We start from the raw sequence: 21,726 nt of genomic DNA on the forward strand, positions 1-21,726 counted from the left end.
GCAGCCAACTGAGTTCAAGTGATTTTTTTTTCCCCTCTTTGTAACTTTCGATCTACAAACACATGGAGGCTATATATCAGGCTGCAGAATCTCTACTATCTGCTACTGCTGGTGATAAAGATCTTGGTCGGTTCCCCTTAAAATTTACTTCAATATCACACTTCATGTTTTGGGGCAAACCATGTAAATTGCCAGACCAAACTAACCTCCTTCACTTCTCAACGCACACTTACTTATTGAGCACTGTATGGTTTGATCAAGTAGCCATGCAAGTTATTTTCATCATCCTCTGATGGTACTAGAGAATAGCAGAGGCAAGTTCCTAAACTTCTTGAACCAATGGTCAGATATACCATAACAGTTATATTCCTCTGCCCTTCTAAACCAACATTCTTTTCTATTTAGATTTGAAGGACTCGTGAGTCTTAAATTAGTCCATCCTTTTCTTTCCTCCATGCTGAGTGCCAGCGTGCATTTTGTAGGAATAAAAAAAGAGACAAACTGAATATTCCACTGGATTTTAAAATAACCTCAGAAACGTCTTAATCTCTCTCTTGCTCTTTCTGTCCAAGATTAGCAGTAAATGAGATATCCTTCAATATCAGTAACTTTACCATCTACTGTTTAAAAGCAAAAAATGCTAGCTTCTGCCAGCTTGGAATGCTTGGCTTGCTCATGTGGGAAGAGAGTGCATGTACCAGGTTATTCTGAACCAAGCCACAAAGGGCTATAGAAAGGGAACAAAATAAGTCTAATTTTGATCCTGGCACAAGCTGTATGTATAGCAAAAGATTAACCTAGTCACACTGGACTCCAGGGACACGCTAATTGCCAAACTTTATTAGTGGATTTGGTAGTACAAGCTTGGTGTACATACAGCGAGCCATGAAAAGATGCCTTCTAGCCTCATAAAGTAAAAAAAAGAATATTACAGTGGCTGCTGCTACAAAGTAAAATGCTTGCTGCAAATCAACTGTTAAAAAGAAAAAAGTTTAAATACAGACATAGGCCCCTAAGAAGTCTGGCAAATGCAGTAGGGGATAGCTCTTCAGCCAATATAAATTGTAATAGCTCCTTTGATTTCAACCAGCTGATGATCTACCCTTAAGATAAAATAATTGATCAGGTAAAGCAAATATATATCTTTAGATCTTACTGAAAAAGGACATGAGACTTTATTGCCAGGATCTTAGCTTAAGGACTATTTAAATTTTGAATTAGCAAGGTTCTTGCTATATTTTCTATTTAATGATGATTTAATACTATAAAATACGCGGGTATTACAATTTCAGGATAATGTTAGAATCCCTTTAGATTAAAAGGCTAGGAGTTGTTCAGTATACATTGTTCAGTCTTATAAAAGGAAGACTAGATTGATCAGTCTTATAAAAGGAAGACTAGATCTTTCAGGACATAATTGCATTTAAGTTGATTTCACAAATGAAGTTAGCCCCTTAAATGTTTGATTAGGCAGATAACAGGAATCTTAAATAAATCCCTCATGCCATAAAGGTTATAATTAGGTCAAATACTACTATATCATAGCCTCATCTGAGTGAACCTTGGAAAGTGTTTTTAAAAAAAAACAGAGAGGAAAGAAGTTATTTCACAACCTCTTCTATCAGAGAAAATGGAGACATTATGTTGACTTTTTCCAATGCCTACTGTATTTAATACTAAAAATCATTCTAATTAGCAATTATAACAGAAGTACCATATTTACCCAAATATAAGATAACCATGAATATAAGACAACCCTCACCAATTAGATTTTACACATGAAAAAAGTGTATCATTTGTAATAATTTCCCAGGTATAGAATTTAATTATTGGAGATTTGCCTTGAATTTGTGCCCTACTCACTGCTACAGCAAGAAGAATATATATGGGGTAGTCAGGCTGCCCCTTTGGACTCTGCTTCCCCCAGTTTTTTCCCTGGTAGCCCCTTTCCCCTCTCCTTACTGTCAGACTCAGCCCTCTCTGAGCATATGGAAGCGAGGGGCAAATCTGAAAACACTGACCTTGAAACATACCTCCAGTAATTTGTACACAAACAATTTACCAGAGGTACAAACAGACTTAGTTCACCCCAAACTGATGCTATTTCCTTTTTAAACTGCTGCAAGTTTTAGCATGACTACTTCATAAACACTTAAGCAGCAGTTGTGTACATGTTTTTATTTAGTTCCAACTATGCATGATATTAGTCCAAAGCCAAAAGACTCATGATTTTTTCTTCGACAGACCCTCACAGTCAAGGATGATCATCTTCCATGACTGCCCTATCTCTGGATCCAAAGATGGCCGACGAGGCTGATCCAAGACCAACAGACTCTGCTGCATCTCAGGCACATGTTTCCGCGCAGGGTGGGTGGCTCTGGATTCTTTATTTGGTCCATGACATGCTCTTTGTCACTCCTACTTTTCTATCTCTGTCATTGCTGTCATTGTAAGTTTCAAAGCACTGAGATCCTTGCAGCAGACTCTTTCTCTATTTGAGGCAGTCCTGGGCGACACTCTCCCACAGGCTGATGTTGAGGTTCCATTTATTCAAGTTGGGAACATCTTTGAAGTGCTTTCTCTGCCATCTTCTTGAGTATACTCCTTGACTGACCTAGGAGAATAACATTTGCTTCAGCAGTCTGGAAGCGAGACATCCAGATGACATGGCCGACCCAAAGTTGATGTCAGAGTATCACTGCCTTAATCCTCACAGTGTTTACTTGAGAGGACGCTGATATTGGTGCATCTGTCTTCCCACTGGATTTGAAGGATCTTCCACAGACAGCGTTGATGGTACTTCTCCAATGACTTGAGGCATCTCTTATATGTTATCTATGGTTCAGCTCCATATGGTAAGCTGGGGATCATGACTGTTTGATAAACCATGAGCTTGGTTTTGGATCTGATATCACAATCTTTGAATAGTCATTTCCTTGGGTCCCTAATATCTGCACTTGCCCATATGAGATGATGTTGGATATCTCTGTCCATGTCAGCCTTTTGTGAGAGAGAGCTCCCAAGGTACAGAAAATATTCAGTGTTCTCCAGAATGTCTTTGTAAACCTGAATTACTGGAGCTGGGGTCTATTCATTAAGAGCTTCTTCCTAAAGGACCTTAGTCTTCTGAACGTTAAGCAGCAGTTCTGTTTTCTTGTGTGCCTCTGTGAAGACAACAACATTGCCTGAAGATCTGCTTCAGAGTGATCACATGCTACAGCATCATCAGCGTACTGGAACTCAATGATTGAGGTTGGGGTTGGCTCGGAGTTGGCCGAGATTAAGCAGCTTACCTTCCATTTAGTAATTTAGCTCCACACCAACTGTAAACTTGATGGTGGTAGCAGAGACAATCTCAGAATCCCTCCAACCCTTGATGAGGTGAGGAAAGCCACCACAGAAAAGATCACTGCGAGAATCCTCCTAAACCATCTCCTTCCATTTACTCCAGAGCTCCTCCTGGAATCTCAGCATGGGTTTAGTGGATCAAAAGGCACAACTGACATGATCTTCACAGCTCACCAGATGCAGGAAAAACGATGAGAAAAATGATGGGAATAACAAACTTCTCTCCATGGCCTTCTTTGATCTTATGAAAGCCTTCAAATCTGTCAACAAAGAAGTGCTATGGAGGAGTCTTCTGAAGTATGGATGCCGACTGAAATTCATCATCATTCTAGGCCTGCTCCATGTTGGCAGGTGAACAGTGAACCTCAATAATGAATCTATCACAGATTCTTTGGAGCTAAAGATGGGAGTTAACCAAGGTTCCATCATTGCTCCAACACTCTTCTCAATATTCCTTACCATTCATGATTTACATAAAGTTCACTGGGCTGAGCCTCAGAGACAACAGCTTTTCAAGCCATGGTGACCCCATACTTCAGCACAGCTCATATGGGTATATACTAGAGATACCCCCACTACAAAAAATCCTTGTACTAATTAGCCCACCCCACTAAACATATACAACAGGCTGACAAAGGCAGCAACAGAAAGATTCTGGGTGAACTGTTTGGGGCCTCGCTTAGTGATATTTATCAGACAGTTAAGGCTAGCAAAGAAACAAGAATCACTGGAAATGGGAAAGAAAGGGACAGTTCGGCTGTGGGAGTGAAGAGGAAGTCAAAATATATTCAGTGGAGTGGCTTCCCATAACTTTAAAAAGAGATTTTGCTATGCACAATGGGCACTACCACGTATATATTCAGATGGGCTGCACTAACATATCCTTGTGATAGGTTTCCATCAGTATGTTTGCCCAATATGGGCCTTATGTTTTATAGTCATGCTCAGCATTGTCTGCATTTAATCAGCTTCAAAACTGGTTTGCATTGCTGAGCACATGCTGCTTTTGGCAGCAGTTTAATGATAGACAGCGTATTTAATGAGGTTTCCCTGTATACAAATATAGGATGAGGGGCTTCCTTTCCCCAACGCTCATCTTGTATTTGAGTAAATAAGGAATTTAAGCAAAAAAAAAAAATCAAAACAGGAGATGCAATCAAGATCATTTAATGATATGGTTAAAATGCAATGAAATCACAGCTGTCGTAATTCATTATGATGGACTAGGTGACCCTTTAGGAGTGCCTCCCAGTCATTAAATCTCTTTGCTTCTGCCTTAAATGCATTTTAAACTCCTGACTAGAATTTCAGTCAGACCTTTAAAAGAACAAAGGAGTACTACCCTGCAAGCAAGCTTCATTTGCAAACTTTCATTCTTTATATTTGGCTTCCTAGTTTTGTGTCTTCTTTCCACGTAGAGAGGGGCAAGGTATACTGTGACTTTTCTATAGCCAGCAGGCTAAGCACATATCTTTTTTCTTTTTTTTGTTTCACAGGTAGAATTTTGATCTCACCCATGGCATCATCATTAACACGCTAAAGAAGTACAGACTCAATGAAAGTACTTTAACATTGATACAGAACTTTTTCACTAATTGTATTCAGTGAATAATTGGAAGCAAGTATCAAGTAAGGTTACTAGTCCATAAAAGGACTAGTAATGATAAAGTATCAAGTGGGGTTACTAGGACTGATAAAAGAAAAATTGACATTAAATTGGCAAATCAGCTTTATTTGGCTGATGTGGCCAATAATGTCATTGATAAATGCGGCATGCATGTGTGCAGCTGCAGCATGGACACAGACAGGAGTCCAACCCAGCAGCATGGAGAGAAACATCCAGCTGGTAAGTCTGTGGGGGAGGGGGGGAAGAGACGTGGGCGGAGGGAGCAGATTGAGGCTAGCTAGAGGGAGGGAGAGGGGCAGGCACTGCACAGCCAGGACGGGGTGTAGCAGAGCAGCAGAGTGGAGATGAGGGTGGCTCCCACCACTGTGTGCACCCTGAGGGGTGGCACATGGGGCACTGAATCTGTGTGCAGGGCAAAGGTGGGCTGCTGCTGCGCACTCAGGGTCAGGGACTGGGCCTGGCTATAGCTCCCCAAAACACCCCCTCTCCCAGTGCCTACCCCTCCCACCCCAGCGCAGCTGAGGCCCAGCCCCCACTGGGAAGAGGCTGGCACAGCCCCAGCCCCAAGCATGCAGTCCGCCCTGGCCCCATACACAGATCCAGGGGGGTGCACACTGGTGGGAACTGAGGCCCCCCCCCCCCACACCACCCAGATGAGCCATGGCTCTGTCCCGCACCCCACTCAGCCTGGGCAGTACCTGCCCCTGCCTCTGTCCCAGCCCCACTCCCTCAGTGTGGGGACCTCAATCTGCCCCCTGCCCACATACCTTCCCTCCCCCTGAACCCCTTCCCTTCCCTTCCCTTCCCCAAACAGACTTACTAGCCCAACACTGCTCTTCAAGCTGCCAGACTGCATGTTGGCAATCAGATTGGTATCAGCTGATACAGCTCATTAATAATCAGCCATCAGTATCAGCCCAAACAATCTTTATTGATGCACCCATAGTTACCAGGGAGTCTGTCTTGAATAAAATGTTGTTTGACATCGTTGTTAACGATCTGGATGATGGGATTGAGTGTGCATTTAGCAAATCTGCTGATGATACCACATTGGGTGGAGTTGCAGACACTAGGAAAATGTAGAAATGGGCCAAAAACAATGCATCAGATTAAATTCAACAGAAATATATTAATGAAAAAACTACAGATTGGAGAGTTTTCCAAATGTATTAAACATGTCCTTATGAAATGATCTTAACAAAGTAAGTGATTAAGTAAACATTTCCGTATTCATATCCCTGTATGCATAACTTGGCAAAGTACTCTCTTACTGCCAGATATTTTTTTTACCTTAAAGTTTATTAAATATTTTAGCTAGAATCATTAAAAAGAAAAAGAACATCGGGGTCCAAATAGAATGTCTCCAGTTCACCTCTAGAGCCCTTTTAAAATATTGGGACACTATTTCCCGTCCTCTACTGTGCTGAGCCAGTACATATCTTTAATGAAAGGTTTTTCATTTTTGCTTAGACACTCAGTGATTTGTTAGCTGAGTTCTTTCAGAAACTTTCTACATGTACAATCCATGCCTGGTTATTTATCTTTTAAACTTTCAGTTTCTTTCAGCCTCTCTTCTTTGATAACATCATGCATGTATTTCTAGAAAGAGCTGCTGTGAAATAAGATTCTCCCAAATCACCCTTTATGGTGAACACTTCTAGAAGAAATTAAGCAGCTGGTCTTTTGTCTGCAATAAAAAGAGAGCATTAAAGCATGTCTCCACTGGCACAAACCATGCCTACATCCCCCTCTCCCCTGCTGTGTAATGAAATGATCTTAATACATTTGGAAAACTCTCCAATCTGTAGTTTTTTCATTAATATATTTCTGAAAAGTAATGTCACTCTTCCCATGATCTGCAAGAGACTGGAACCCAGTCTAAGATTTTCCCCCTCTCACCAAAGGGTGAACATGGATTCTGTTCACTACCAATCTAAACTAAGCTGCTTACAAAAAATCATGCAACTTAGATCAAATCTACCTTGGGATTTTTTAAACGTCTGTACCTAGACACACAATACTTGCTTGAAGATAAGTACTGTCCCACACCTGCACTGGCAGAAATGGATAGAACAGTGGTAAAGGGAAATCTGGTCTCCTATCCCAAGACTTAATTTTATAAAAATATAGGACTGTATATTTTCATTGCATTGTATTAAATACTTAGCCCTATTTTCAAAATAAACAGACAAGGAACTCTCTCATATTGACTACTTATAGACAGGGGGGAGAAAACCAAGGAAAAACAAAACAAAACAGTGCTTTACTTTCAGGTTGGCACACCCTCACACCGAGCACAGCACAGAAAAGGCACCGAGTCAGTTTGACCCAGCTCATCCAGTGTCTGTATAGCTCACGTGCTTCGGGAGGGCTTTTTGGTACTTTTATCTAATGGCCAATTCAATCAGCTGAAGTGTGCAAGCTATACAGTTGCTGGGGAGCCAAATCAAACTGATATGGTGCCTCTTCAAGTAAAGCACTGGGGGTTTTTTCCCACATCTGTCAGCACCCATTATGCCTTTGATATCTGTTTCAGAATATTCTCTTTTACTCTCTACTCTATAAAGATCTCCCAGTCACTGAAGCAAATTAACAGGATTTTCCTATTTCTAAGAGAAAAATTGCATCAAAGTCTGATATCTATCAGCAATATTCTCTTGTAAGATCACATTAGAGCTTTTTATTACATTTTTAAATGTTGTTGGAGCTAATGATCAATATAATTAATTTCTAGCTCCATTCTACCTTAGAAGCACAAAAATTTAAACTAATTTATATTCCCCAATTCCTCTGAAGTGCGTCCAATTCCTCTGAAATAAAATATGAAAGCCACTTTTGAAAATGTAACACCTTTAGAGACCAGAAGTTCACTTTCAAACAACCTGAAAGTAATACAGCTTTGACCATATCTGAAAACTACTTACCTGGACCAACTAAAACAGTATGCCAAGCTGAACCTTTTAAAATTTTACTGCTTGATAAAATAGCTAAGAAGAAAACTATCAACACAGGATTCATCTACACAAGTAACATGCTTTACTATGCATTAGACTAATCTAATGCAAGGTAAAGTATCACCATGAACTTGTGCATAGCAATTACAGTGCAGTGTATTAATCTAATGCACCATTTTCTAGTACCTGTATTGCATGTGTAGATGCCTGCGTAGTCAGCCCAGGCAGCAGAAGGCCACACTGCTGCCTGCCTAATCCTGGATCTCTGTGAGGCAGGGAAGAGCTGTCCCAGCTCATCTGGCAGTTCCATCCCAGCCTCGGAGAAACTTGCTGCCCCAAGACATGGGAGGAACGAGGGATGGAAGGAGGGTAGCTGTCAAGGCTGGGTGAGCAGCTCCATCACAGCCGGGGGGAAATATCCAGCTGTATATAGTGACAGATTGGAAGGAAGTAAATAAACAGCAACGAAAACAATGAAATGTTGTAGGAACTTATTTATTAAAAATATTAAGCTAGACATAAAATATCACTAAAATGTCTGTAAATGTGGGCCAGGGAAGGAGCAAACACAATAAAAAGAAGAAACCCCCCAAAAACACCAGCACCAAACTGGGAGATATTTTAAGCATGGTACTAAGAGTAGTGATAAAAATGAGGGGTTGTTTTTTAAAAGCAAACTTTTAAATTTAAATTGGATACATTTGTCTTTTAAAAATAAGCCGGTTTCAAATTTTGACAAGCAGTCTGAAGAGCTAAATATAAACTACTGAAATCCTTTAAATTAAAAAAAAAAAAAGCATAATATGAAGCCAGAATGCATCTGTTACCAAAGATTTCAAGAAAGTCAACCCACTAAACTAGAAGTTATTTGTTAAAACACATGGAACCAGCTTTGAACTTTTTTTTTTTTTTTTTTGCAAGGTGTTGGATGGCAAGTGATTAAATGTATGTCTACATTGTTGTTCCAGTGCTGCTAGGGGCACCCACTCTCAAGAACACCCATCAACCTCCTGCTTCCACATATCACACCTGAAAATGTGATAGCAAAGTCACTTCAGGGGTGCCATCATGGGCGTTTATTCAAGTTCTCCATTTCCTGGCTTCATCACTGCATTCCTGGGTTTGAAATAAAATCTGCACTAGCAGATGGGCAAAGCGTGCTCCTCTGCAGGGCCACGGTACCAGACTAGAAGGAATGGAATTAAGCTGCAACAAGTTAGAAACTTCTTCCTAATCAGATGAAAACAAGCAGTTTTTGCAACTTGAGCAGCAAGAACAGTGTGGCAGCTGGGCCCGCTGATGCAGCACAACTCAATAAAAGCCAAACTCAGACCTGACTCCAACCTACTAAAATACCAAACCTGAAATAAGGACAAAAGAATCCCTGGAAAACAGTGAACATTTTAAGGCAGTCAGGTAGGGACAGACCTTTCCTGGCTTACAGGCAGCCCTCTACCCCCATAACCTCAATCAGCATCTCTCAACCCCCCATCCTCACCAAGGCACCAGGCCTTGCAATGGATCCAAATGCCTGCTGTGCTCCCACATCAATACAGACCACATCATTACCAGACCAAATAACAAGGAGTACAACGTTCAAGGCTCATTCAGCTTTACCTCTACCAACCTCCTACACCATCACCTGCTTACAGTGCTGTCTGCTGTCTCCACCAGACAGACAAGGCAATCTCCAAGTGCAAGAATGAATGAACAACGATCTGACATCAGCTGCAGAAAATCACAAACGTTTGTGTCAGAACACTTTAACCTCCCTGGACACTCCATTGGAGACCTCAAGATTGCTGTTCTCAGGCAACAAAATTTTAAGAACTGTTTTTTATGGGAAATCGTGGAACAAGAAGTCCACAGGCTGAATAATGTTAAGTATGGTTTAAACAGGGACTGCAAATTCTTATCCAAAGACTTGGATTAGTTTATGTGATGCCTTTGTTCCTATGGGTTCTTTGCTTCTCACAAAACTGTCCTTCTTCCCCTTCTACCTTTTGTATTTCAGTCACTCATTCCACCCTATACACTGCTGTACACTGACCTTTCACAGCTTGTGTACATCTAGAGATAGGTAGAAATAGGCAGGCTTTATCTATATATGCACCTTTATAAACTAATTAAAAGATAACTATAGATACAGCTATTTATAGATATAGATCTATAGAGAGAGATGTATAGATCTGTATAGATATATTTTAGTCTATTTGTAGTCAAGATGGTGCATATACAAATAAAGCCTGCCTGCCTTTTATAGACTAACTAAATGACAGACAGACAGACAGACACTCTTACTTGATTAGTCTATAAAGACCCTGCTTTCTGCCTGTCTTCAGACTAACATTACCAATGGCAGCCATTGCTGTGCCCCCTCTAAGCCTGCACCCAGGCTTTAGCATAACTAAAGGTGGGCCCTAGTTGCCCACCTTTAGTTATGCTTCTGTTTCCAATTATGAAGGTGTGGAAGCAGTGGGACAGGTAAGGTCGTGAAATCAGTATCACTGGAAGTTTTTAAGTAAAGGTTAGAGAAACATTTACGTTTTATTGCCTTGAGAAATTTCAGCTAGACCTCCTCAGGTCCCCTTCCAGTCCTATGATTCTATAAAACTAACGGACTTGATTAAGGCTCCCCTAAAAAAAAGGCACCATTGTGGACGTGAGGATAACCAAATCAGACTACCTTCACTACGGATAGGGTAAGTGATCATCTCTTTCTCTTAGTGACCTCTACTAAACACTGTAGAATAATCTCACAGGAGAAATAAGGAATCACCATCACTTTGGTTATTCATTAGTAGGGAGCACAGATGCTGGAAAATGTAATTTCAAGAAAAATCTGACATTGGCAAGGAAGGAGTCCATACGATGAGACTGGTCTTTTCCCACTCCAGTTGCCAGACTTGTCCAACACGCGGCCTGCCAAGGCATTTTCTGTGAGCCGCGGTGCTGCAGGGGGAACCTAAAGCAAACATGGTTTACTTTCATTCCCACCCCGTGTCCCTCTCCCAGCCCCTCAGCAGACTCCTAATGGCTGCTGAAGGGCTGGGGAAGGTACAAGGTTCCCGCACGTACTGCATCAGCTTGACGTTGCCAACGCGGTGCTTCTGGGAAGAGGAGTAGCCACGTGCCACTCGGGACAGGACGAGCCTAGCCGGAGCAGCAGGGGGCTCAGCTGCATTTTCCCCTGCCTGCACTGGTCAGTCCCGAGTGGCACATGGCTCTGCTGCCACTTCTGCTGGCTGGTGCCGACCTGGCCAGTCTCCTCCCATCCCCAGCAGCACGTGGGAAGTTGACTTCAGCTGCCTGCTGCTCCGGATGGGGCAGACCCATGCAGGTCGGCACCAGCCAACAGAAGCAGTGGTGAAGCCTCCTGCCTTTTGGGACCAGCTGACACAGATAGGGGAAAAGTGCAGCAACACGTGGGGAAGCCACTGCTTGATAAGGGACGGGATGGGCTGGCCGGGCTGCACCAGGGAGGGAAAGCTGCGGCTGAGCCCAAGCCCCCTGCAGCTGTGCTGTGTGCTCCTTTAAGACTGAACAATATGCTCAAGAATAGAGCATGAATGATGTGGGCTCTAACGTAAATTTGGAGCAGGTAAAAATTTTTGTAAAAATACTGTCCAGTGTTTGGATTGTGTTTGCTTCTGTTTCTCTTTGTGTGGGATTCGGGGTTCAACTTATTACTACTTGTTAAAGATGCATTACTAAAAAATTATTAAATTCAATAAATCTTCTTGAAGATTATTCTCAACAATGCCCATATTTTGTTGCTTTGATTAGTTTCCACTCTGGCTGATCTCTTTTCCACATTTGATCTGTCAACTTGCATTATGCTTCTTTCATTCATTGAGAAGTGAGTAGAAGAAAAAGTGTTTATTTTAGTCAAGTGTTTGGTATTTTTTTTCATTTGTCCTTTTCTATTGTTTGGATTTTGGATTTTAAACCACATTTCCAGACCCATTTCATTGTCACTTCCTACAACTTCATTGGTGTCAAAGGTCACATGACATCACTTCCTGATGTGATACCACTTCCTGTGAGGCCTCTGAATATGGCTCGCCAGCCCACTGGGTGATAAAAAGTTTATCTGGCCCCACATTCAAAAAGGTTGGACACCTCCTGTGCTAGACTATCCAGACTATGCAAGATCATACGTTTGTTACCCGACAGCAACATCCAATACAAAAACTCTTAGCACACAATTCCATTGCCTCCAGTACCCACTACAGAAAAGCACCACGGGAAAACAATCTCCCTTTATTTCTAAAATGATTAGCTTTTGTGCGTCGCCAATTTGTATCAGCATGGCACAAAAATCACCTTTAGCACTCTTATCCAGTTAAACAATAAAACAATTAAAACAAAAGCATCAGTTTTCCTCCCAATTAATTACTGAATAAGATTCATTTAAATGAGGCCGACGTTTTTATGTTCGTGTTAAATATAGAACCGTTTCCTCTTTCCTACAGTTGCAAGAAGCCTGGTACTGTAATCAATGGGTAATTAAAGATGTACATGTAATCAGGGTAGCATGATAATACAAACATAATAAAAAAGCTTCACCCTGCATGAAAAAGGTTTAAATATCTAGTCAATTAGAATCAAAATAAGATCAAATTTGTTCCATCTGAAAGACTGGTTTATCTATTTTCTGAAAAGCACAAAGGTAATTTTTGGCTCAGGATTTTTTCCTCCAAGTTTCACTACGTCTAAAAATTAACTTAAAGGTCCAGTGCCCAGTGACACAGGCAATTTTTTCAACTTCTTTCTCCTTCTATATTTGCTCTCCCTGTCAAGACTCAGAAGAGCAAGGAAACATTGTATGATATGTTGATTTGTTTTTTAAGGTTCTTATTTGAAATTAGAGCTTTAAATAGAGGAGGTCAGTGGAATAAGTCTCAAGGTAAATGCACTAATGGAAACAGGAGAGTTGAGGGAATCCAAGCTGAATAATAGATGCAATTTAAATACGTAGCATCTCTCTCATTATTATTATTTATATAAACACTCACTTCATATATTAAATTTGCACACATTGCAAAGGCAGAGTTAACATTAACACAGTTAAATTTGCATAATAATCCACGAAAACACCTTGTTTCAACCTGCTGAAATTGTCAGTTTTCAGCCACCTGGGGTGAAAAACCTTCCATGCCTGCTCTTTGTTGCACATCAAGCTATTTTCAAGACAGGAAATAAGAAAAGATAATTCGCTTTCCTAATGGCATTTATTCACAAGCATTCTTCTGAAAAATATCAAGAATCTCCAACGTTTGGAAGAGGAGTTCAATATTAAAGAGAAACCACTGGCGACAGAAAGCGGCCTTTTACTGGCCCTGTGAAAGCCAGGTTGTAAGGCTATGAAAATCATTACTTCAAGTTTAGCATGAGACCTGCTTCTGAAATCTCAGGATGTTCACTTCCATGTGCCATTATTAATGTGCATGCTACACCCCTTTCCTTGAGGGCTAGCAAGTTGGATTTCCCTCCATGTACCCCTCCCCCTGTTTTATAACTGGGTTCCCAGAGGATCTGCTCAGATCACTTCAGTTAGAAATCAGGCAAAATCCCCATCTTTAATGACAGAGGTCTCATTAATTTAATTTTTATTTCTTAGATTTGTATCCTGGCCTATGCATGTCTCAAAGTGGCTTACAATAACACATCCCTGAAACAGGGATCTCCAATTCCCTGACCCTATCCGCAACCACTGCCTCCCAGCCCAAACCCATACATGTATAAACTATCCCGCCAAACCCAAATGCCACTTATATCCAGTTACAAGAAACCCTTTCCCACCCACCATTCCCGCTGCAGGACCTCAGCCCCAAGGGAGATACGCCCACATTCCCCTCACATAATTTCATATGAACAGCTAAAGGTCTGTATTTGACTATGCTGCCTGTAACAACTAGATTGCACACCTTCCTATGAAAAGGGTAGAGCCTAGATTTCTCATTTCTCAAAATTATTCAGGTGTCTAGCAAATAGCTAAGCCAGTGAAGTGTTGCACAATACCCTCTCTAGTGGCTGGTGCATGTAGGGGATAACATGTGGCTGGTGCATGTAAAGGATCTGGCCCGCATGGCTCCCGCAAGGGTCAGGAAATTTGGTGGCAGGACAGCAGTGGCAGAACAGCCACCCCTCCCTGCTGCCAGAAGTCCAAGCTGCGCAGGGCAGAGCAGGACAAGGCCAGGGCCCAGACACATCCCTGTCCCCCCACCCCCTCCAATAGCCAGACTGGAGCCAGGCCGTGCGCCCTTCACTCTATCTGGCCAGAGGGGGCATGGCCCAATCCCGACATGTCCCACAGGGCCAGGCCATACCCCCTCTCCCCCTGAGCAGCTGAGATATTGAAGCTTTATTTTAAATCAGCAAAGAAATATGTGCACACGGGCACACATACGCACAGGATAGCTTTCTATACCATAGATCATTCCTTTGCTGAATTCAAAATACTCCATACATCTTTCTTTTAACAGGCCCAGTTTTGTAGGTGATCCTTCTTAAAGCAGCTCTGCAACTATGATTCTCCACATGGAAACGAGCCAAAGGTTTTACAGAATGCTTCCCTAAACAGAATTTTTTGTAGGGAAGAAAGCCCTCCTCTGTCTCCCTGGGTGGCTGTGTTTGTCTAATCAATCAGATGTCTGTGTCTCCCTCTCTTTCTCACCTACACTTTTATCAGACCCCCACCCCACAGTCTCCACTGAAATGTCACTAGTGTCCAAGTCAAACAATTCAGCTTTTTTCCTAGCACATTAAACCAATGGTGCTCAATCTTTTTGTCTGGCTGGCCAGCCAGGTAGTGCCCAAGCTCTCTGTGGGCCAGATACAGAGGGCTCCAATTGACTGTGCAGAGATGGGCAGGGTCATCCTGGCCTGAGCCAGCCACATGGTGGCTTGGGCCAGCCCCACCCTAGCCTCACAGTGGGGAGGGACTGTGATCTGGGCCTGATCAAGCCCTACAGGGGGAGGGGGCATGGCACAGCCCCTTGAGAGGAAGAGGGCATGGCACAGCCCCAACTGGACCAAGTGGTGGGAAGGGGGTATGGTCTGGCCTACCCCTGTTGTGGCAGGGGGGAGGGGGAAGAGAGAGGACATGGGCTGCCTGAAATCATCTGCACAGGGAGAGGGGATATAACCTGCATACAAAGGAGGAGGTGGGCATGGTTCAGCCCCAACCTGGCCAGGTGGAGAGAAGGGGGCATGTTTGAAACCCATGGGAAGAAGAGGACACAGCCCAGCCCCAACTCAGTGGTCTGGAGGGCAGAGGCAGGGAGTGGGCATGGCCTGGCTCCTTTCTGGCAATGCATGGGGCAAGGTCCTGGGCCAGGTCTGCCCTACCCTACCCTACCCTGGGGAGCTTCAAATTTTGGCAGCAGGGAAGGGTAGAAATACTGCCACTGCTCCCCATGCCACCAAATTTCCTGACCTGCAGAGAGCCCTGCAGGCCAGATCCCAAGGCTCTGTGGTCCGCATCTGGCCCATGGGCCAAAGCTTGAGCATCCTTGCATTAAAACTTACAATGAGCTAATTTCAGTGTAACAGCTGTTGTCCTTGAAAGCAAAGGACATACAATCCCACTCCCTTCTAGAACATAAATACATTGAGCCATATTTTAAATATGTTTATTTAAGGAACTTGTTGAGCATTATTCTGAACTCATCTTAACATTTTAAATTTTCCACTGTAAAAGGGTGGTAAATCTCAAAAGTGAGCATTCTGCTAAATAAGATGTAAATCTGAACTATTTAAAAAATAAAACCAAAAAAAAACTTTACTTTCAGGGTCTTTAATTCTTTTGAGAGTTTTAATCAACATTTGAGATTTCCATAATAATTCTAACATTTGTTAGGCCCTGATCACACAAACGCATGTCATATAATTGTAGCTTCATACACTGGACTTTAAAAACATGGAATAATTCAGAACATTAAGTGACAATGGTCTCTCAAATAATATTCTTAACTTTAGATTGCCAATACCAGTTCAGAAGCTCAGATTTGCAAAAAACAAAACAAAACACTAAGACATCTGATGATATCACGACCCATGTGTACCCTCCTTCAGGCTTCAACCCCATGCTACAAAACCAGTTTCAGTTACTGTTTTTCTGAAGTTGTTTTCTGAAAAAACTTGTAATACAAGACTGCCCAATTTTGGTACTGTTGGGGACCACACTCTGGCCAGGCCACACACAGCTGAGTGGGCTTTGCCAATGGCACATAGCCCCAGTATCAAAAGCATGTGATCCCTACCCACTGCTGCATGGACTGTACCAGCAGCATGCAGCCCCCCACCACAGACCCTCCACCTGCCATGCAGCAGTGGGAGAGGTGGCTGCACGTTAACCATTCAAGCGACCATATATGGGACAACAGTTAGCCAGCCCTGCTGTATATAAGAACGTCCCCGTAAAACCCAAGTATGTAGCAGGCATACTTACCTAAGCTCAAAAAAAAAAGGAAGTGGTCAGATAATGAAAACTGTACTCTCCCATCCACCTAAAATAGTATAGTTTAAAGTTTGAGAAACCTTATGCAGTTCTAGAAGCTAAGTTTGAGACAAATGTAACATTCCCCTTTAGTTATCATAGGACAAAAGGCACATTCATAGCTGTCTGAATATCCGTTCTACAATGTACGGTAGAGTGTAACTCAAGATCCAGGTAGCTTCCTTAATACTCCCTAGCAAGGATGCTTATGTCTGACATGACTAAACAATTGATCAAGTCAAAATGCTTTAACTATCTCTGGCGCATCTTCCCCACTGTGAAGTAAGTCTGCCAAAATCAATTCATTAATCAGCTTCAAGGAAATCAATTTGGATGCTGCTTTGTCCTTTTTCCATTCTTGGAGTAGGACAAATTCTCTCAACCCTTTCAACCTAATAACCCTTCATGGGAAGTCAGAAATGTTCGTGGTTCCTAAATACTTACTATAATGAGAGGGAAAAAATGAGAAAAGAGTAACTTTCAGATGAGACAAAAATTGGCAGAATATAAATGACCCGTCTTCCCTGTTATTTATTACAGAGCAATCTAGAATGTTTGATAGAACATTCATAGAAAATGAATTTCAATATACATGCATGAGCACCCTTTATTTAGACCCCTACAAAATGTTCTGCCTTTCGCAATACTAATCAAATAAATTCTGCAAATTTCTCCCGATTCGTAATAAATTTCAGAATATAGGAGGGGAAAACAAACAAACAAACAAACAAACAAACAAACAAACGACATCTTACTACCTATTTTACAGACAATAATTTTGCTTAAGTGCAATCCTGAAGATAACACAGACTCGGCTAAAGAACTTAGCAGCAGTATCCCCCTGTTGTAAATGCTAAATTCCAACATTTTCAAAGCTTAAACTTGAGCAACAACAAACATTGTTTAGATGCATAAAGAGTAACCTGATTTTCAGAGGTAGTGACAACTTTGGGGAATAAGTCTGTTCAGAGGTTCATAGATGTTAAGGTCGGAAGGGACCTCAATAGATGATTGAGTCTGACCCTCTGCATAGACAGGAAAGAGTGCTGGGTTCAGATGACTCCAGCCAGATGCCCATCCAACCTCCTTTTGAAGACCCCCAGGGTAGGGGAGAGCACCACCTTCCTTGGGAGCCCATTTCAGACCTTGGCCACTCTAACTGTGAAGAAGCTCCTCCTACTGTCCAGTCTAAATCTCTTCTCTGCTAGCATATGGCCATTATTTCTTGTAACCCCCAGAGGTGCCTTGGTGAGCAGAGCCTCACCTATTCCCTTCTGCACCCCCATGATGTAATGAATTCTGTTTGATATTGGGGAGTCTATGTTTCTGTTTTCAATGTAAGGCCTATTTTTCTTCTCGTTTGCCTCTAAGATAAGCTAAAACCTATAGAAAGTGCTAGAAAATATTCTTCCACGTAACAGCAGGCTAACTACTTAGGATCATCAAAAACTTTGAGGATCTTCCTTTGAAAGATGTATCTTTAGACAAAAAGGGTTAATGCCCAGGCAGATAGGTTTTCAGAGTTTGTTAGAAGTTTTTTCCCCTGTAAAGTGTCTGCTTGATACATAATGAAATTGTATCATCATGTAAACAGGAAAAGAAGAACAGAAGAAGGGTGCATAAGCCCGGAAGACATGGTTCATGTCTGTTTAGAAGCTATCACAATTGCAAAACAAAATTCTGTCCAGAGATCACCAGTTTGAGATGTGTGCTGCAGCCCGCATTGAAAGTCACTGTATTTGACACTGGTGATGCATTATTATTTTGCTGATACTGTAAAGCAATGCTATGTGCTGTTGCCAGGCTCACTCATTTTCAACAAGGTCTAGGCCTAAACTGTAGAAATGTGGCTAAGGCAGAAAGGTTTCAGAAGCCCATGCTGGGTGACAGTAACATGAACCTTCGCAGATGTGGCAGCCAGCTTGTTAGCAAAGCAAAGGAAGACATTCATATGTTTAATTAGACACAGTCAAACAGAGTACAGAACCGAAAAGGAAACACTTTAAGGAAGAACCATACATCAAATAATCCAAATATTCTATATAGTAGCTTCATTTTAAAGAAATTAGGAGTAGTGATTAATGTAACCAAATGTATTGAATATTATGTTGCTATAATAGATGTGTTTTTGTTAGAATGCTTCGATAAACTGTAAAAACCAAGCAGCCTTGTCATGAACTCAGGTGGAGTAATAACAAAGCAATGTAAAGCAATGATTTCCACAGTGGCAAGGGAAAGGGGATAAGGAAGCCTTCCTTTTGCTCCTCTTGCTTTCACAGGGATACAAATCCCAACTAATTGATATTTTCTTGCCTCCCACCAAAATCTAGTTCTGAAAGTTTCAGTGGAAGAAAGAAGTTTAAGTAAAACCATCAGCAATCATTCATTAGAATAGTAAAACAAGTCATCTACAAATATTAGGCATAGGCTAGAAGGAAATTTGGATGTATAATTTTTGGACTTCTCCAAAGCTCAAGTCCCCAGAGGAATGGAAAAGCCTGGCCAGAGGACCTATTTTCTCCCCGAATCCACAGCTATGCAAGTATTGTCTTTACTGAGCTAAATAAGTCCCTGCTATTGCATGTCCTAATAACACTTCTGAGTTGTGACTGAACAGGTCTCATTGGTCAATAAATCTCCTCTCACCCACAGTTAAAATCAAGTGCAACAGTACTGCATACTATGACAATGTATTAGGAAGACAACTGGTGACCACTTCAAAGGATGTCGCCATAGTAGCAAAGTAAATCTGCCAGATTTGCGCACATCAGCTTTCAAAGCACTACCTCAATAAGATCCAGAGCTATAACAGTTCAATGGTATTCACATCACTTGGAGCAAATATACAGAAATCCCGGGCCACACTTCTTCCAGATGAATCAAGCTGTGCATTCCAGTATCAGGGCACTATATCTGCAAGACAATGAAGGCTGAGTTAAGGTCAGCCACCTGTAGTGGATACCGAAGAAACACTCATGAGAAAAATGTCAAGACATGGAAAAAATATGCACACAACATTTACGGAGAGACTTGAATGGAATGCTTGCAAGTTGTAGCCCATACGTCAGCTTACAAGAAGCTATAGGCAGACAAAGTTCTTTAGGTAGATTCAATATCTTTAATTAGACCAACTAAAATAAAAATTATCCAAAGAACCCCGTCTGCCCGTGTCCTTAGATCAACACGGCTAGAGCCTCTACCAGAGAGCTGTAAGAAGTTCAACAGGCAGGTCCGGTCCAACCATTAGGCAAACTAGGCAGTTGCCTAGGGCAGTGGTCTCCAAAGTGGGGTGCTCAAGACGATCCACTGGGGTGCAGGAAGAAAATATTAGAACTTCTATTTATATTTATTTTTATCAAAAAAATAAGAAACAAGTTTTACTAATATTTAATATAAGGATTAACACTAGTGGCCTCACTCGATCCGTATGTCAGACAGTCACGTGTCACATATGGTACGCAAGGTATCCTGAGGGAAGAGTGGGAGTTCCACAACGCTGAGGTACAGTAGTAGTGTACAGTGGTCTCCAAACTTTGTACAGTGGTACACTGAGTAGTACATTGTTTAAATTTATAAATAAATAAATATACATATATTGGAGGTGCGTGCTCAAAACTTTTTTACTGATAGGGGTGCGCGATCAAAACAGTTTGGAGACCACTGGCCTAGGGCACCAAAACGATATGCAGAACAAAATAACAGAACATCGTTCTAAATAACAACCCTGGCCTGTTACGGCTCCACCTTTGTCTAAGACCTTTGGTTCGGTAAGGGGAGAAAGACCTCTGAAAAGAACTTAGAGGAAAGCTCACTAGAATCGCGACTCCTACCTTTTCAACCTTCAAACGGACTTATGACAAGAGCGTACTGCTGGCAATCTTATCCTAATTTTTCTCTATATTGGAAGCGATGGGGGCACAGAGGTACACAGTTCACCTAGGGCGCCAATTACCCTTGGACCAGCCCTGTTAACAGGAAGAAAATGCCACAGTAGCTGCTTAAAACAGAGAATCAAGTTGATCAACAGTGGGCACGTCTACACACACACACACACACACAATTAACATGAAGCAATAAACTCAGGAGCTTATTGCTCCTGAGTTTATTGCTCCTGGGTGCACCGTTTGAACATGTGCCCAGGACCACAGTACATTGAGCTAGGTTGGAGGAGACCCAGCAGGCAGCAGGTCTGGGGGGGAGGGGTGGTCAGCTTGCCAGCCCAGGGCTGCTCCCACCCAGCTCAATGTACTGTGGAGGGGCTGGCTGTGTCACGAGGGTACTCCAGTGTGGGAACTAGCCAGCAGGCTGACCCTGCAGTGAAACACCCTCATGCTCCAGCCAGCCATATCTGCATCTACACATGAACTGCTGCAGAGTAAAAAACTCCACAGGGAGTATTTACAAGAACTATCCTGCTGCAGGGTAAATTAGTTTACTCCAGCCAGTAGGGTCGCATGTGTAAACACACAATGTTTAATGCGGAGCTAATTAGCCTCCACTGTAAATATCTTGTGTAAATGCACCCAGCATATCACTGAACATGTGTTGCAACCTGAATCATCTTTTAGGATTTATGGCCTCAGAGAACTCACAGTTGGCAAAATAATATTGTGTTAGGAGTTTTTCAAGAAAGAATCCAATGAATAAAAGCAAAAGTGAAAACCAGAATAGATAATAGAGAAAATTTGATGGGTTCTCACTTGTTTTCCAGAGTGCTCTTAAACAGTTTTGGAAAAGGTTTCCTTCATCTTTGCTTCATCAATGGGTTGTCTGTAGTTGGGTCAATACTGCTTCTGGGAACCTTCTATAGTTGAACTTAACTGTTTTTTCACACTTCAGTGAGTGAGGTTCAGTACAATGGTATTATGACTGTTCAAAAAAGGCAGCCTTATCATAGCTACAACACAGCAGGCGCAGGCATGCAGATGTTGTCATGCAACAGGCATTTGTTAGGAGAATTTTTTTTTGTTTTGTTTTTTAATTTAGAACCCCAGATAGAAATTGCCTTAATACTGAAGACATTTTTTACTCTCTCTAAGGTAACAAAGAATATTAATTTATTATAATTCAACTGCGGCCTCCATTTGATACAAGCACATCTTCAGTAAAACAGTTTATGCATCAGATCCCCTGGTACAAATTAAAGAATTATGCATACTGAAACCATCAAGAGTTTGAAATAAACAAACCTAATAACAAAGAGAAGAAAGAAAAAAATATTTTTAACACATTGTGTTACTATGCATTTGTTCTAGAAAAAGATACAAACAATGGAAAAACTTTTCAATCCAACA

At 41.8% G+C, this 21,726-nt stretch overlaps 1 protein-coding gene across 4 annotated transcripts in view; it reads right to left on the bottom strand.

Moving 5' to 3' along the window:
* The window catches only part of CTNNA2 (catenin alpha 2), a 914,223-nt gene that overhangs the window by 843,902 nt on the left and 48,595 nt on the right, over positions 1–21,726 (bottom strand). For 2 of the 4 annotated variants that reach the window (XM_090035037.1, XM_090035041.1), the window contains exon 2: positions 8,116–8,352. The exons of the other annotated variants lie outside the window; for them this stretch is intronic. In XM_090035037.1, the coding sequence (XP_089891163.1) occupies positions 8,116–8,239 (124 nt within the window). In that variant the 5' untranslated portion in view covers positions 8,240–8,352. The remainder of the gene's footprint in view (positions 1–8,115; positions 8,353–21,726) is intronic. 4 annotated transcript variants of the gene reach the window in all.

This window comes from Crocodylus siamensis, chromosome 2, assembly GCF_052110815.1.
Source record: "Crocodylus siamensis isolate JL-2025a chromosome 2, ASM5211081v1, whole genome shotgun sequence".
Lineage (NCBI taxonomy): Eukaryota > Metazoa > Chordata > Crocodylia > Crocodylidae > Crocodylus > Crocodylus siamensis.